Raw genomic sequence first — 17,237 nt, 5'->3', positions numbered from 1 at the left:
CTGTGGGTGACTGTATTCGGATTGATCACGCTGTACTTACTCTCGTGTCTTTTCGGAAGCCCCTTTCTCGAAATGACGTGATATTTGAAGTATCTGTGTACCTACCTACCTATGTCTATAAGTGTTCGCTAGCTCGTAATAGTTTGAAGAGATACCAATCGTCCACATGTTATATCAATATGCGACTTGTTACGGCTCTTACAGAGGGCTGCCTGACCGTGAGGTCTCAAATTGAGGTTTCACGATAATTGAATTAAAGAGAGAAAGGTAAATCTAAGAAATAGTCAGGCTGTAAGCGCACGGGCCACGTGACCACCAACGTCGCAAGCCTACCGTAACTCGACTGACTTGGTCGATATTTGTGCAGGTAAACATGCAATGTTATCAAATACTTCCCAGCCAATTACAAGAAGCGCCGATAACACCATACATTCAAAGATCGTGATGAACCCACTACTTTTAACTCGCCGTACAAGCAAGGTTGGATGGAGGCTATGCTCCTGCTAAGCCGCGAGTACCTAATTTCTGTATGTAACATATATAAGAAATGATTAATCCCCCATTAAAAGGCTGAATGTTCCAGATAAGTATCTGAAGCTCTTCTACGTAATCCTGACTATCTCCCCGATGGCATATACTTATTTTTTTTGCGTTTTGGAGACAGCTATAACAAATCAAAATGTGCTACGACCTCGTGGAGCGATATATCGGCTGCAATTGCATACACTACGAACATGGCCTAAACAAATGTGCAGCCTATGGCACGCCAGGACATCACATAACAACACGTACCATCCTGGTTTCAGAACGATGCGATTTACATTATGTACCACCAGATAGTCCTGAGGCTAGATCGGATTTCTCGGCCCATGAAGCGTCAAGTCGGTCATCTTCCACTCATGCGGAGTTGGATATATTTAAGCACCGGGCTGGTGCCACTTTTAGTATCGCTAGGAACCTTCCCACGTTGACTATAAACAGGAGTCAATCGCCATATCGGCAAGGTATGAATCAGGGAAGCTCCGGTACTAAATCGCAGACTGAAGATGGCGAACCCGGTGATATCTCCACGAATAACGAAGATTCCAACCATGAGCTTCCTCCCACGGAAGGATTCCCTATGGAAGATAGCGATAAGTTTACGTCAACTCCCCTTAAACCTTTCAGACCTCGGACGCTTCTTAAGCCTCTAACGGAAAAGTTCACAAACGATGAATGTCTCCGGAATTTATGGCTTCAGATAGCACGCAGGTCACCCTCTGCCAAGAAAGTGAAGGAGGAAGTATCACTGTTAATCTTGCGATACAGCGCAGACCTAGGGCGTTTAGCCGGAAAAGAAGCGGTTTTGCATGACCGCATGAATTTAATGAAAGTTAGTCAATTCGTGGAGCGTAAGCGACGCTACTTGTCACGAAAAATATATGGACGATTCTGGGTATCTCCGTTAGTAATCGACCAGCCTGTAAACGAAAGTAACGATGTATCGGATGACGACTTCGGGGTTAAGTACGACCCAGACAACAGCCTAGAATATCTTGCCGGTCTACCTACCATTCTGAAAACATTCTTGTTTGAAGCAGAGCCATTTAGTATATTCAAGGAAAATGTCCGAATCTTCGTGGAGCAGTCGCGTCTTGGTCCTCCGCAAACTACCTGGATTGATTCTCTCCGGATAGGTTTTGACAACGCTGTGGTACTTGTAAACGGCAAAAGCGCTCAGCGGGGCATGAGGCGACTTCATTGCGTCTGCGTAAGGAATATTCCCATCTGTATAGTTGGAAGATCCTAACGAGAATAGAACTGCGGTCTTCGGCTATATGACGACTATACTGAAACTCAATCGGGGGCTCTTAACGACCTTGAAAAGATTCTATCCAACTATGGTATACGATCTAGGGGTCCAGGCGACATCGAGTCAAACAACCCGGGACTGAATAAAAAGTCGAACCAGACAAGTTTAAGAGATATATGGAGTTCTTTTGCACCCAAGATGAGCCCGCCACGTTTCTGGTTGAGAAAAGACTACTGGGAACCTGGAAAGTGCCGTCAGGTACACGATACGAGCTCCGAACAGGAACATAACTATCTCCTTGCCTGTCTTCCGTTCGGGCGATGGGTTTCGAAACTGCATCAGCAGGAGATATGTGCTATACATTCAGATCAGGAATTCTTTGCAATGTTGCGGACGTTATATCGTAACAAACGCCACAAGATTTCATTGTCTTGGATGAAAAGAGTCAGGGGGATCGAGTTCGTGCAGGTAAGAGATTTGGACATTACTTCGCCTTTGGTAATAGATTACCTAGGTAGTTAACACTGTCTTGTAGTTTGATGTTCATAGGTCAGAAATTGCGGCGGTGCGTTCTAAACCGGCGTTGCCACCGGAGGACTTGAGGGACCAATATCTGTATGACCCGATGCCGGCCCATTTGATTCCGCCAATTGGACCAAACATGCTGGCGCACTTTTTCGAGAATCCCACGCATGCTAGTGTACTGCCGGATTTATACAGGAGAATACCGAAGAAGCTTCGACAAAAGCTAACGCCGTGCCAAGTGACAGGCCTGTCGGTGGGATGGGGAATCGAATTCGTTGAATGTGTGGATTATTTCATGCTTTTCATGTTCGGGTGCTTGTGCTTCCTCGCCTGCTCAATAGTCGCCGTGTTATGGTCGACTATTAAACAAGACGTCCAGGGCGGTGTTGGAATAGGGGCGTTTATCTTTGCTTTCACGCTGTTCTGCGGCGGTCTCGTTCACTCCGCACTCGACTCTTACACGCTGAAGTAGCACCCGGCCTGACGACTCATTTTAGTTGACATCCTTTGGGTACAAGCATATTTTCGTATATTATCCCACCCGAACTTGAGCAACTAGGTAACATAGATAGAGGTGTTGGATACCATTATTAATGAGGAGATTTGAATAAAAGTCAACCTCAGCTCAAACACGAAAGATAGAAGCGAAACCTTGTGGTTGTTAACAAAGTCAGTTTAGTTTAAGCTCTATAAAAGCTATAAAGCCCCACCACTGACCAGAGCTGCAGAGTTACGTCCTGCCCCGCAATTAGTTGTCGTCGCACCTGTCAATCTTGCACAAAGTAAACATCACAAGAGGTACCTTACCTATCCAAAGAGGCAACAACTACCGCCATTTCGTATGCGCATGTAGAATTAATCATCAACGTATAAACTTTTATTACTTAGCTTGGTTTCTGTACACAGACTTCCTTCTTTTTTTTTTTTTTTAACTCAACACAGCTCCCTGAACCAACCCAAACTAATTAACATCGCGCCAATGGCAACAATCACAACAACGACCTCGTCCAACGCGGCCACATACGGGGACTGCGTAGCCGCGCTCCGCACCTCGCTCTCCTTCCTCGAATCCTCCGTGTCTACCCTCGGCACCGGCATCGCGGACTACCCGCGGCTCGTCAACGTGCTGAAGAGCGTGCGCGTACGTCCTCTACCTATGTACCTCTTCCCCTAATGGTCACCGACCCCAGACTAACAAATACGTTTTTCGTTGGCTTGCTCGCTAGCACTACGAACTAATCCCGCAGCCCGCCCTCGTCGCCGCCGAGGCCTCCCTCCGCGACGAGATCGGCCCGGCCATCGCGACGCTCCTCGACCGCGCCGACGCGCACATCGAGCGCGCCGAGCGGCGCATCGACGCCCTGCGCGCGCGGTCCGAGCTGCAGCAGGGGCGGATGCATTCGAGTACGAACACGACATCCACCACCACCACCACCTCGTCTGCTCGCACCGCTGCCAACAACAAGAAAAATATACGTGGTGGAACGGGAGCGGGAGCGGCAAGACGGAGGACGGAAACCGAGGGAAAGATCAAGGCGAGGCAGAGGGAGGCCCTGCAGTACAGCGTCGAGCGCCTCGAGCTAGAGGTGCTGCAGAAGGAGCGCGAGCTCAGGAAGAGGCTGGATGCGGCGACTTAAAGGGTCTGTGCGGGGGTCTTGCTGTATGGTTTGGTATGGACACGGATATGGATATGGTATGCTGAGGGGGCAATGTAGCGAAATGCACGAAGAAAAGGATGGATGGTACTGTACGAAGAGAGACGACGCCGCCGTCTCCGTCTGAAAAGAATTGGCCGGAACGTACCTATATAAGCCTGCCGACGAAGGAAGCTATGAAAGTCGCCAAGGGAGCGGACATACGTCCTGGCAGGCTATACCCAACGTACGTACGTACCTCTGGGAAAGACTTGACAAAGTTGGGATAAGGGAAAAGGGGGAAATCATGGTTATACAGAACATACCCGCTGACTATGCCAATTCCCCACGGCTAAGCGAAGTTGGTTTCGACTTCCGTATTACTTGGCCTATTCTGCTTGAACGAGGAATTAGTTGCGGGGATCTTAACGACGTTGAGAAAGGATTGTTAGTCACGAGTTACAACAAGGAGAGGGAGGAGGGGAAGCCAAGAGATACGAGATGCGGGAGTATGTACCTAATGTATTACAAGTAGCCAAGGAAGGTGTGAAAGGAGAAATTTATACTAGTGAGCATACATACTATACTCCTTAATAGAGGCTTGAGAGATAGCATGAGAGTCGCTAACACTTAATAAACAACTATATCTCCTAATCAACATGTGTCAGTTATACTGTAATAGCATACACGTTATTGATCCATTACCTTTTGCCGTAGGGGTACCTACCTCCTATTTGCATTCGACAAAATTGCAGATGCTTTATCATTTTACCTCTTGATAAATATCTTATTACTAGGTATGCTTCAAAACTTTCACCAGTTTTCCAGACCAACGCAGCAAGATAACAGATAGTACGTAGGTAGTTTTACAATCCATTCGAGGTAACTAGTACAGACGACAACATTTGCAATACACTTATTTATATCCGGAATCCCACCAAATCCAGAAAATTAGAGATTGGAATCTCCCGTACCTAAAGCTAAAAAAAAGATTTCCTCGGGGTATTTTTGTATACAACAATAGCAGCAGCAGCAGCAACACCTTCAACAATACGCGCGCAGACGCAAGAAAAGACGTAAAAGAAAGTCTTTTCAAATAGTGTTCTTTCATTGATTGATTGACACCACAGCTTAACCACCTTATCTCCTGGTAATCCGTGAACCGATGGCGTGACGTTCGTTAAAAAAAATTCTCCCTTTTTTCGTCCACAAAGCTTTTCCCGTCCAACTTGCCCCTAACTCTCGCCGATTCTCAACTGAATAAATACGTTATATATTCCGAAGGGGTGTAGGAAAAAACGAGTGTTTTCTCCTACTGGTTATTCGTAGGGCAACGAAGGAGGCTTTATATGTTTCTGTTGTGTGTCTATGCCGCACCAGAACCACCCGGTCCATCAGCACAGATGTGGGAAGGAAAGGAAGATAGGATAAAAAAAAGACAATAAACAATTAACCGGCCACCCGTATGAATAATAGTAGAAAAAAGAGCTTTGCAAAAGTGGGAAAAGCTACACCTGGCAATGATGGTGGTGTGTTAAACCCCGATTTTACTCCAACGCGTCCGCGGCCCAGCGTTTCATTCGCAGCCTCTAAAACCCATTCAAATACAAACGCTCTCTTCCCCCGTTATATCGGAGGGAGATTCCGGATATATCATTCAAACGGCTGCGTCCCAATACAAATAAATCCAAGCAAGACTCCGTGAGCTTATTAGTGTTCTCATAATAATATGAGATAGTTGCTGGGTGCTATGCCTGTCTCGCCGTTTTCTTTCTTGGCTTGCCACCATCGCCCGCTTACATCGCTGACTTCAAGTATTTCATGTTTCGAAAAGGAAATCTCATTAGCGTCGTCGGGGTTAGCTTCGTAGCTGTAGATAGCCTTCGCACGGTACGGGTACTCCGTTGGAGCGGTAATCTCTGGCTCGTTCTGCGCCGGCGACGGTGTTTTATTAATGCCACCAGGGAAGCCAGAAGCGCCAACAGAATTGCGTGTGGCATTGCCATTGAATCCGCCGACCGGAGACGGGTTTTCAAATCCGTTGAGCTGGGCAGATGTGTACATCTGCGGCGGTTGGACAGACGTAGATGTCTCGGGGCGACCACCATAACCCCCGTTCATGGTTTGTCGGCTCATCGGTGACTCCTTAGCCAGAGCAAAGGAATCGATGTAGGCACGAGGTACGGCAGAGGGCGCAGAGCCAAAATAGAAAAGCCACACAATCTACATGTCAAGTTAGCATGTTGTTTGCATGTGCATTTTGACTGCGCGTCTTGAAAGACAATGCGATTCTGATGACCGAAGCCGGGTACTTACATTGACCATGGAGAGTAGAATGAAACCCGCAGCAGCAGCTTCCCTTGATCCTTCAGAAGAATATATTAGAGAAGTAACGGATGAAGTTGTGGAGACAAGGCCAACGGCTATGTAGCCGACGATCGCAACGTGGTATGTCTGGATTGAATCCGATGCTATGACGACGAAAATACCGCCTGTCAAGGCTAACATGAAGACGAGTGCAAACCACGTATACCCCGGGAAAGGGCGAAGAACGGTTGCATGCATTTGACCAATAATGGAACTGACGAAGGAGATTACCCATGCGAGCTAAAGAATAGGAACGCAGTTAGTAAAAAAAAAAGGCACTTATACCAATACGATGATACTCGGCTTAGGAGGTTCGGGACTTACTAAGGCGATAGAAATCGTTGCCAGTGCAAACGGATCACCGATTACATTGGACATATTCAAGGCCCTTCGGCCATAACTCGCCCTAGAATTTTCCATTTTGCGCAGCGAAGGAGAATGTAGAGAGCCGTACGAGGGCATAAGGAAAGAGGAAAAGATTTTTGAGCTTCAGCCGAGCAATCAATATTCAAAACCTGGTAACCCGTAATTGGTTATTTAATCGTGCGGCGCAAAGGGGATACGCAAGTGTGATCGAGTCGAGTCGGGTCGTGTCGTGGACTTTGTCGATCTCGCGCAGCTTGAACGTGGCTGTGCTTGGAAACGGTTGCGGAGACCGAAAATTAGATGATTGGTTGATTTATGCTTTGAGTTAATCGTTCAATGGTCGGTTGTTAGGACCCCAAGCTTGGCGAGATGTAGGCTAGATTCATTTATCTATAAAGGAGTGACAAGAGTGGGAGGAAAGAGTTGAGTAGGATGTGTTGTCGTTGAAAGAGGGCGAACAAATGGGAAATGTCGAATAAAACGTCCAAAGGTTTGGTTAGGTTCTAGGTACTTTTTCGGATGATCGCAAAAATAACGTCGTGATTGATGATTTTTCGCGCGCTATCATAAATTGTCTAAGGATTATGCGCAACCGCGTACCCTTGCGAACTTGGCCTGGAGTTTCTTCCCCGTCAAATAGAAAAAAAGAAGAATTTTATTATATGCGATCCAAAGTTTTGTCGTTACAGACAATGAAAAGATCGGATGGAGGGTGGAGAAATCCTATAAGTTGAAGCGCGGAGAGAGGTTAATGTCATCAAGATCCTTAAACTCGGTTGGTTTATCGACGTCTTTCGAAATAGGTAAAAACAACAAGGCGACGAATAAGTTGAAATGTTATAATCGACTACGGTCCCGAATCGAGAATGCGGACGAGGGGCGGGAAACTTAAAAAGTTGTTCTGTCCTTATTCTTGTTCTTCTTGTTCTTTCATGCGCCCCGGTCGTTTCTCTCTTTTTTCTTTTCTTCCCGACGAGCAGCAAACAATCACAAGCTGCAACAACCCCTTTCAACTTCGCAGTCCCTGACGGCGCTAATAAATAACCCTTTACTGGAAACCACCGGCCACAATAAATACGTCGTGAGAAGCGAAGTTGGATCGTTCCACAGTTGCAATGCCTAGGTTGAGAATCGAAGAGAATGATTGACAGAATAGGCTCGTCTTCGCGATGACGGGGTCGGAGGAAAATGGGGGGGAGGGGGGGAGAGAGAAGACAGCCAGCAAAAGAAGCGAAGCGTTAGAGAGGAATAGGAAGGGATGGGTGATCGAATGGTCCAAGGTCCAAGGAAATTCAGCCAGTCAATCAAATCGACTTGGAGAAGGGGATGTAAAGTTGGTTGGGTGGAGCGTGCGTCTTTACCGGGGTGTGTTTAAACAAAATCGCAATCTAAGTTCCTGGCGAAACTGCTGTAAATCGATTGTAAAGAACGGTAAAAAAAGGATCCGAAGATACAAGGAGATACCCACCCAGTACAATGAGAAGTAATGGTATCCACATACAATCCTATTGTATCAAATCCAATTAGAATGTGTACTATGTACTAACAAGTGATTACTGGAGGCCCTCTACTACATGTACCTACCTCCCTAAAAGCTCTAATGTACCTAAAGTTATTAGTTCGATCAGGGACAACTCGGGCTTACGCAAATTCCCCTGGGCCCTAGCTAGCCTAGCAGCCTAGGCCCTGGGCAGGTACCTAGCCGATACCCTTTTGAAGTTAGTAAGTCTCCTATGTGGACCTAGTATCTTTCCTATTCTCTCATTTCACCCTCTATTTCACCCTGGACTTTGGTGAATTATCATTGGCTTTGGACATGCAGACAGGATGTTTGGACACAAACACAACCTATCTTTTAGGTATTGTGCCATTTGTACCATTTACATGTTGGCCCCCCCTTTCCCTCCTAATTCAATTTTTCTTACACGGTATTACCTTAGGTACCTAGGTATATAGCATTTAAGCATTCTTGACGTCGGAACGGTTCGCTCGTAACAAGAATCTCTACTTAACTGACGAAGGGTTAGTTAGTATAATACATAGGGACGACGTCAGAGATGATCCGCTTCGTTTTCGTAACTAGGGCGCTAAGGCAGGAACACGACCAATTGACGTTCCGAGTTTTCCAGGTGACGGTAATGTGGTGGAATGCAGTGGTTGAGTTGGCCTTGGTTAGGTGATCCATGAAGTTGGGGAAGACGGAGGTCGCATGCTGACCGACTGGCGTTTGGGATTTGGCTGGGATCTAAGGGCGCTGTGCCAAGAAAGAATGTGGATGCAAGGTCTTGGAACTACTAACATGATCATGACTTGCTGCTTCGGTAAAAAGCTGACAAGTTGTTAGAATATAAAAGAGCCAGCCCTAACCTCTCTTACCTTAATCCTTCGAATGATGTTATTCACCGCTTAACTTTGTAGCTTTTTTAGACTTAGAGGGTTACCAACTCTCATACTCATGGATTGATAAACTGATGGGCATGTGCCAGTGTTCAGCGAGACGGTAACAGCCGGCTTAAGCATATGAGACCAGACCATGAAATCGGCTCTTTCCCGATGGCGTTTGTGATTCCAACGCCAGGTCGTCGTCAGTGCAGAATAAAGCAGACAGTAGTTAGTGATGACTTCCGACAGGGCAGACGTAGGATGGTTCCCTATCTAGGGGCAAGATCTGTAGAAGTTTCACAATACCCTTCAGACTTCCGTGGTTGCAGGGTTGTCCACGGTGGAGGGTTGTAATGATGTAAGACATAACCACTTGTAACCTTCTGGGTTATGTAAGTCGGTTATTATACACTCACATTCTCCTAGCTATCGTCTGAACCATACCAGAATGTGCATCAGCAATGCCTTTTTCGTTGCAACGAGTTTCAAAACGAATCAAATATGGATCTAATACATATTTTGAAGAGACCATCAGCCATCAAAAAGAATGATGTGAGGCGTAGGTACCTAATTTGGACGGGTCCATTTTGAGATCGTACCTTTTTCCCTGGTGGTCAGATCGGGGTCGACAAAGACTGATCATAAGCCATCTTGGCCCACACATATGAATCAAACTGTACCGATTTCCGGTAATGCAGGCGAGGACATTTGTTAGTTACATCATATACACTTGTACAATACATGTGCCATACATCCGTCATCCTCTAACCTAACTCCTACTCTAGTTACCATAGTAATCGCTTCAGACGGCACAGACCTTCCTTTTGGTAGGCCAATAGGTTCTGCACTTGCTAAGTACTTAAGGTTAGATGTGTTTCTCTCAAGAGGTCCCGCAGTCGTATAGATCAGGACCTTTTGATCTTCATTGCGACCTTTCATGCAGTTTATGTAGTATACCATACTTTGGGCAAAAAAAATAATAATACGAAGACAGGAGGCCAAGATGTTTAGAACAATTTGATAATCTATTCATCACAATTCTGAGACCTCTCTCGAAATAGCGCACAGACCCAGAGGCTGAACTTCATACGTAGGTACAATACAATACCTAATGTACCGTGTATGCATCGTTCCGGAACTCAAATTATAAATGCGGTCCCGAAGGGCTGCATTAGCTTTAGGACCGCTTGTGTCAGGCCGCCGATCCCGTCTGAACTGGCGCGTTTGAGTTTTAGGTTCGAGCTACATAGTAGAATTGGTCGCTGCGCATGCCACACGTGGCTTAGAAAATAGCTTATGGGGTAAGTACATATGTAGCTTTAAAGTTCCGGCATGCAGCAAGCTTTAAGTTCCATTGCTGAGCTAATATCGAGATGAGATTTAGTATGCATAGGAGGTAGGTAGGCACATAGATGAAGCCTTCGGAAATAACTTATTTTGTACTCAGCCACCATCTGAATGAACGTTGATGTATGAATTTAAATAAGGGCTTGATTATCATATCATATCTTACCAAGACTGTATATAAGATGTTAGTTGAATTCCAGTGTTAGAAAGACTATAATGTGTTATTAGTTAATACTAACTACCTCTTAGGTAACTAAACGTAGTTTCAACGTCACTTATATTCTGACGGTCTCTGTCCACTTCATTTATTACTCTTCTCTTGTTAACTTTCGATGTCAAGATAGAACAACGCTGTCAGGGGTGTGCTGCTACCACCATCGAAATGCCCGACTACCAATCAGTAAAGGTATTTGTAGCGAACAGACCCTATCTGATTGATATTAGAGCCCTTTTTGACTGTACTGTCACCGCTCTAAGACTCTATGCCTAGGTATTCATACGGCAAATTCAAGTCGGCTCTGTAAAGGTTGGGCGTAATGCGATCAAGCCTTACAACCTCCCGGGTAAGGTCCCACGTGGAGTAGGTGCGATAGATGATAGTGGCTCGGATCGGTATTTGATCCATCATGTGTAGCCTTTATCCCAAGGCATACGGTTATGTGCCTTAACCTTCAAACTTCATTCCTTGCTCTTTCTACTCTCCTAATGACCCTCTCGGCGTTTTCAACACGACCCTCAACACTTGCAACGAAATTCGAGTAGTTCATAACGTTGTGCTCGTACCACTGGCGTACGACAATCTCACTGCGTGCTCTCAACTCCGCAATCTCTGCCGCCTGTGCTATCTGTGTCGCCTCAATCCCCTTCATCCTGGGTAGTAAGGCGGCTAGAGCAGCCGTGTGCGCCGGGTCCGGAATCGGTGTATCGGATATGGCTGTAAGCGCGGAAGCCGTGGCCGGGAACGAGGACGCACTAGCGAGAACAATGGCGCGTAGGGCTTCGGGAGAGAGTTCGGGCGGTGGCTGAGACGGTGGTGGTGGTTGGAAGAGAGTTGGTTGGGATTTGTCTACAAGTCAAGTACCTAATTAGTTGAATCCTCCGTAGCGTTTGTGAAAAGAAAACGAAGCTTACAGAGTTTCAGGAGTTCGGCATAAACGCGCATTCGTTGAAGAAGAGTTCCAAATCGGTGCTCTAGTTCTTGCATGCTCCTTATAGCCGAGACTTTGGGTTGCTGAACCGTGTGGCCATATAATAAATGCTCAATGCGCAAGAGTCGCGCTTCGAGGAGAGAGATGGTAGAGAGGGTCGTGTTGTCTAGAGTCGATTCCATGGTGTCCATATTGAGTGCGCGTTCGGGCGATTGGACATTAAATTATTACATTAAAACGAACTTCATAAGTGGAACGAACCAATGCTCAGAGAGCGACTACAACAACAAAAGACAGAAGAAGTCAATAGTAATTAAGTACCTAAGGTGTTGTAAAACAATCAACGTACCTATTTCCTAGCTCTCTTTAAGGTGTCCTATTATCTATAAAGGATTGATAAGGATAAGGCTGAGCTAAGTCTTTTGGAAGCTCTGCAGGCGTCCTGGGTGTCCAAACCCTGGTTCGGAAAGCTAGCCGTTAATAGCCTAACCAGGAATACGTGATTTGATTGATTGGCCAGAAATGGCTGTCAGCAGACGTAGTCCGCCAAGATGGGGAGATTGCGGGTGGCCCTGACGACAACTGGCAGTCACAGTTAAATCCAATTAATTCTACCGACCTAACATAGTACTCTAGCGTTTGACGTGTAACTATTACATTCATTCTCCCGTCATCATAAAAAAAAGAGTATACAATTTCAGAGATACTATCGCTTCTTTTTGTTACAAAAAAAAAAAAAATTCTTTTCTTGTTACACGATATCACGATACTATAGAATAAACATATAAAACATATATCATATCCACCGATTGCCGCGCGCGTGAAGACGACCAAAAGATTCTAAGGTTCCAGAACGAGAGAGAGAGAGTCGCGTATGCACGAGAGCGGTCAGCCAGGAAGAAAACTACTCTGTCTTACTCGAATAGCGAAGCAAAATTGATACACACAGATCTTCAGCGCAGCGGATTGCTGCTGAGGAGAATCAGAGAATTATATCAATAAAAAATACACAGTCCCTCCCGGGCTATGCCGGATTATTCGACCATTTCATCTGGAGAGAGCTCCGCCTCTGCTGGCGATATGACAAGGTGCGCAACCTCGACAACTACCCCCATGCTATTAGTGATAGGGACCGATAATTAATATCATTCTAGGCAAAAGCGGGCTCGCGGCCGCCCCAAGGATACCGGAGGGGGGCAGGCCACCATGATTAGCAGTGTTATTAATCTTCTTAATACTAGTAAGCCGTGTTCTGTCGTTATGTCGTCAGCCGAAGTCTAACGTAGGTGGCGTTATAGTTATCGGCGCCGGTACGCTAGCGATGCCCTCGGCCATGTCGCACTTCGGCATGCTGATCGGAGTCATTGTAATCCTCTGGTCGGGATTCACATCTGCCTTCGGTCTCTACCTCCAGGCCCGATGCGCGCGATATCTCGACCGTGGCACCTCGTCGTTTTTCGCCCTATCCCAAATGACCTACCCTAATGCCGCCGTTATTTTCGATGCAGCGATTGCTATAAAGTGTTTTGGGGTTAGCGTATCATATATAATTATTATCGGCGACCTAATGCCAGGCGTCGTGGAAGGCTTTGACGCCAGAGCGGCTGATATACCATATTTGATGGACCGTAACTTCTGGATTACCGCCTTTATGCTCGTTATAATTCCTTTAAGTTTCTTGAGGCGCCTAGATTCCCTCAAGTATACCAGCATTGTTGCCCTTGTTTCGATTGGGTATTTGATCGTGCTAGTTGTCTATCATTTTGCAGTCGACATACCTGCGCCTAGAGACAAGGTCCGGTTTATCTCGTGGGGAGGACCCGTCGAAGCTCTCGCCAGCCTGCCGGTGGTTGTTTATGCGTACACTTGCCACCAAAATATGTTTTCCATTCTCAACGAGATTTCAAACAATTCGCCCGGCAGGTACGGTCTCCCAATCCTGAAGATTCGTCATTATACACTAACGACGTCTACAGTATAGTGGGTGTTATCTCTACTAGTATTGGTTCAGCGGCCGCTGTCTACATACTAGTCGCCATTACTGGTTACTTGACCTTTGGAAATGACGTTATAGGCAACATTGTGTCTATGTGTATGTCCATCACACGGCCGTTTCTCTTACTTGCAACTGAGCTAACAAATTCATTATAGATCCTGCGTCGATTGCCTCTACTATCGCCAAAGCAGCTATCGTCGTTCTTGTAACATTTTCCATTCCGTTGCAAATACATCCATGTCGAGCATCTGTTGACGCAGTTCTTAAATGGCGACCAAATGGATCTCGCTCCCAAGGGCGAACGAATTCTCCTGGCGGACGACCACTTCTTCCAAACCCCTCTCAATCGCGGTCAGATCACGGACCTAGTGCGCCTATGTCAGACTTGCGCTTTGCTATCTTGAGCACGATTATCGTAGTATTAGCTTACGTCACGTCTCTCACTGTGACCTCGTTGGAACAGATGCTAGCATTTGTCGGCTCTACCGGTAGCACAAGTATTAGTTTCATTCTTCCGGGTCTATTCTACTACAAGATTTCGGACCCGGATTCGATCCACCAGCAACGTCTAACTAAAGAGGATGACGATGCTCTCCCCAGCTCCGATTCTGAAGAGGAAGGCGGAGAAGAGGGGCTTCTCGGAAGAAGCGTAGACAGCATCCACAGCGCTGCCAGTGCGTCGAGTGCTAGGAGCAAGAATACGAAGTCTTCTTGGCGCTGGGTTAAGAAGTTTAGGTGGGACATGGAACATATCGATGTCCAATTTTTAAGAGGAGCGGCGCTTGCCTTGTCAATCTACGGCGTATGTGTCATGATCGTATGCTTGGGGATGAACGTGTTCGGCTCCGTAGCAGCACATTAGGCAAGCTGGGCGAAGTTCCTGATCCAACGCATATATGATCTCGCAGAGTGGATATCCAATAACTCCCTCGATTAGTACCTTGGACGTTGAGAGGTTTGATATCCCTTACATACCTTACATCCTTTCCGCATTTGTTGGAGTTTTGGATACAACCATTTTATTGTATATATTCCTTTCAGTTTCTCGGCATTGTCTGGAGTTGGCATTGAACATAAAATTGTATGCAGCGTTCCTTAATCCCTGCCGTACTATGTAGGTACGTACATAAACGCGCCATTACGTGCAGATGGCTAGACCCTTATTTGATCCTTCAGGGTAGCCGTTCTCAGGTATCGTACAGAGCTACGCATAAGCGGGGCATATAAATATATGAATATAGTCTCCACTTATATAAGGCATGGCGGGGTCCGGCATGATATTGCCCCACCAAAAAGTAAAAAAAGCTGAACTGATTATCAAGCAGGCGGTCGACTTCCTTCTACGAGTTACACATTTACACATTTACCAGGCAAATCTTTGAGATATCTATAAGCCTGAACTGCTATCAACTTTTTCTTACGTTGGCAGTTCTACTAGAACAAACCCGATCGCGAAACCTACCCCGACCCCTACCCATCGCAAAATGTCTGCCCCTCATAGAGACAACGAAGATGACGTGCCAGAGATGCTCGACGCAGAAGATGCGCTCGAAGAAATCCAGGATACCGAAGGCGATATAGCTATGGACTCGGACGACGAGCCCGAAGAGATAACCCTACAGAACGACAGTATAGCTTACCTCGACGCTCACAAAGATTCCGTTTTCGCCATTGCCCAACACCCCACCCAGCCCTCACTCATCGCAACTGGTGGTAGTGAAGGTGAGGGAGATGATGCGCCGGGAAGAGGATATGTTTTCGACACAAGCCCAGTCGTCGGACGACCTGTCCTTCCGCCCAGTTACAATGCAGACCCTTCGGCGCAACAGCAAAGGAGCACCGAGTTAAAGCCCCTCTTCACAATCGAGGGCCACAGCGATTCGATTAACACGCTTGCATTTACCTTACCTAACGGACAGTTCTTAGTTTCGGGAGGCTTGGATGGAAGACTGCGCACATACGAGCTGTCTGTAGACGCCCACAATAAGCCCTCCTTCGCATTCGTCGCCGAGTCCCAGGAGGTGCCCGAGGTAAACTGGCTGGCGCCGTGCCCGTCGCAAAAGTACCCCAACACCATCGCGCTAGGTGCCTCCGACGGCTCCGTCTGGGTGTACACCATCGACTCGTCCGACCCCGCGAACCCGATGCAGATCGTCCAGAGCTACTTCCTTCACACCGCGTCGTGCACGGCCGGCTCCTGGTCCCCCGACGGCACGTTCCTGGCTACCGTGTCCGAGGACAGCTCGCTGTGTGTCTGGGACGTCTGGGGCGAGGCTGCCGCCAAGAACCTCGTCAACGACAACGGCCAGACCGTCGTATCCCTCACGGGTGAGGACCAGCGCTTCGGCGTCGACGGCGGGCTGTACGCCGTCGCCGTGGACCCCAAATCGACATTCGTCGCGGTCGGCGGCGCGGGCGGCGCCATCAAGATCGTAGGGTTGCCGCGAGTCGGTGTGGACAGCCAGCCCGTCTCCAGCAAGCAGAGCAAATCCAAAGCCAAAGGCTCCGAGGCGGGGAGCGCGCAGGGAGGTACCATCCTAGCGGACCTGCAGACGCAGTCGGACGGAATCGAGACCCTCAGCTTCTCGTCGAAACAACCGCTCCTAGCGGCGGGCAGTGTGGACGGCAGCATAGCGGTGTACGACACGTCGCGGCGGTTCGCGCTGCGGCGGCACATCAAGGAGGCGCACGAGGAGTTCAGCGTGGTGAAGGTCGAGTTCGTGGCGGGGCTCGGCGACGGGTGGCTGCTGACGAGCTGCGGCATGGACGGCGTGGTTCGCCGGTGGGACGTTCGGGGCGCGGCTAGTTCTACGGAGACGAGTTTGGTGAAGGAGTGGAGGGGTCACAGGGGAGATGGCGAAGGCGGAGGCGTGCTGGGGTTCGTGCAGGGCACGACGGGCGAGCGGATTGTTACGGCGGGGGATGATGGTGTCGTGTTGGTATTTGAAGCTTAGGGGTCTTGAGGTACCTACTGATACGATAGTTCATGCTAGACATTCATACCCGGCCTTGCATAAGAAAACTTTGGCTGCCTGAAATTTGCATTTGTTTATTTGTGATGACTATGGTTTTGGAGACATTTTATCACGCGTGTTGAAGAGCCTATATCAATCTTTTGCAATATCTACCTGCCTAACCTAAGAGGCACATATTGTCCGAGCTACTAATATGAAGACCAAGTCTTACTTTTATTTCTATATGTGCAAATACTTGAAGTTAATACGTATAGTCTATTATAGTTAATCGCTAGAAGACGGGCAAGGGAGTTAAGTGCAAACTCACACCACCCATACAAGATTTCCCCTATTAGTACAAACGCCGTATTAAATATATGTTCCCATCTTCACAAGGAGTTTTCGTCTCCGCTTGTAGAAGGGTCTGATCTCGTAATGAAACCTACAACCCCGTTACCTCATATATTCCCTTGATACCCTTGTCTAACTCAGCTGGTTAGAGAGAGAGGTGTTAAGCCACAGCCTGTGCTCGACAATCACGCGTCACTCTAATTACTATGTCGATCTATCTCATCTAATGTTTCGTGTTGTAGTTTGGAAACGTCTGCCCATGGTGACAGAACGCATTTATACACAAGCTCATATCAAACTAGAGCTTTGGGCTAAGTAGATTCGATTGGCCTGATGTACGAATTAAATTTTCTTATCGGATGTTCTAATGAATCT

General features: G+C 47.3%; 6 protein-coding genes across 6 annotated transcripts; 4 read left to right on the top strand and 2 right to left on the bottom strand.

Annotated features, from left to right (window-relative positions):
* The first annotated feature begins 405 nt into the window (after positions 1-405).
* Positions 406-3,158, top strand: F4812DRAFT_160035 (uncharacterized protein). The gene is made up of 5 exons (XM_047929805.1): positions 406-527; positions 665-1,750; positions 1,799-2,260; positions 2,328-2,986; positions 3,046-3,158. Exons 2-4 carry the CDS (start codon positions 680-682, stop codon positions 2,787-2,789), a joined length of 1,995 nt encoding a protein of 664 aa, XP_047786883.1. The 5' UTR covers positions 406-527; positions 665-679; the 3' UTR covers positions 2,790-2,986; positions 3,046-3,158.
* Positions 2,777-4,625, top strand: F4812DRAFT_159954 (DASH complex subunit Spc19). The gene is made up of 4 exons (XM_047929804.1): positions 2,777-2,986; positions 3,046-3,458; positions 3,544-4,198; positions 4,309-4,625. Exons 2-3 carry the CDS (start codon positions 3,297-3,299, stop codon positions 3,952-3,954), a joined length of 573 nt encoding a protein of 190 aa, XP_047786882.1. The 5' UTR covers positions 2,777-2,986; positions 3,046-3,296; the 3' UTR covers positions 3,955-4,198; positions 4,309-4,625.
* A 1,038-nt stretch (positions 4,626-5,663) lies between these two features.
* On the bottom strand, positions 5,664-7,316 carry F4812DRAFT_159927 (uncharacterized protein). Its single transcript, XM_047929803.1, has 3 exons — positions 6,643-7,316; positions 6,268-6,558; positions 5,664-6,174 (listed from the first exon to the last, which is right to left on the bottom strand). Exons 1-3 carry the CDS (start codon positions 6,778-6,780, stop codon positions 5,671-5,673), a joined length of 933 nt encoding a protein of 310 aa, XP_047786881.1. The 5' UTR covers positions 6,781-7,316; the 3' UTR covers positions 5,664-5,670.
* Positions 7,317-10,433: 3,117 nt separating this feature from the next.
* F4812DRAFT_442668 (uncharacterized protein) lies at positions 10,434-11,944 on the bottom strand. The gene is made up of 2 exons (XM_047935324.1): positions 11,545-11,944; positions 10,434-11,479 (listed from the first exon to the last, which is right to left on the bottom strand). Exons 1-2 carry the CDS (start codon positions 11,750-11,752, stop codon positions 11,085-11,087), a joined length of 603 nt encoding a protein of 200 aa, XP_047786880.1. The 5' UTR covers positions 11,753-11,944; the 3' UTR covers positions 10,434-11,084.
* A 225-nt stretch (positions 11,945-12,169) lies between these two features.
* Positions 12,170-14,730, top strand: F4812DRAFT_159867 (transmembrane amino acid transporter protein-domain-containing protein). Its single transcript, XM_047929802.1, has 5 exons — positions 12,170-12,649; positions 12,716-12,801; positions 12,860-13,484; positions 13,538-13,653; positions 13,713-14,730. Exons 1-5 carry the CDS (start codon positions 12,588-12,590, stop codon positions 14,417-14,419), a joined length of 1,596 nt encoding a protein of 531 aa, XP_047786879.1. The 5' UTR covers positions 12,170-12,587; the 3' UTR covers positions 14,420-14,730.
* On the top strand, positions 14,628-16,728 carry F4812DRAFT_159865 (WD40 repeat-like protein). Its single transcript, XM_047929801.1, has 2 exons — positions 14,628-14,675; positions 14,883-16,728. Exon 2 carries the CDS (start codon positions 15,042-15,044, stop codon positions 16,509-16,511), a length of 1,470 nt encoding a protein of 489 aa, XP_047786878.1. The 5' UTR covers positions 14,628-14,675; positions 14,883-15,041; the 3' UTR covers positions 16,512-16,728.
* The last annotated feature ends 509 nt before the right edge of the window (positions 16,729-17,237 follow it).

Source organism: Daldinia caldariorum (assembly GCF_022478825.1).
Source record: "Daldinia caldariorum strain CBS 122874 unplaced genomic scaffold F4812scaffold_19, whole genome shotgun sequence".
Classification (NCBI taxonomy): domain Eukaryota; kingdom Fungi; phylum Ascomycota; class Sordariomycetes; order Xylariales; family Hypoxylaceae; genus Daldinia; species Daldinia caldariorum.
Note: the sequence above shows the minus strand (reverse complement) of the source record. Positions and strands in the feature narration are given on the sequence as shown.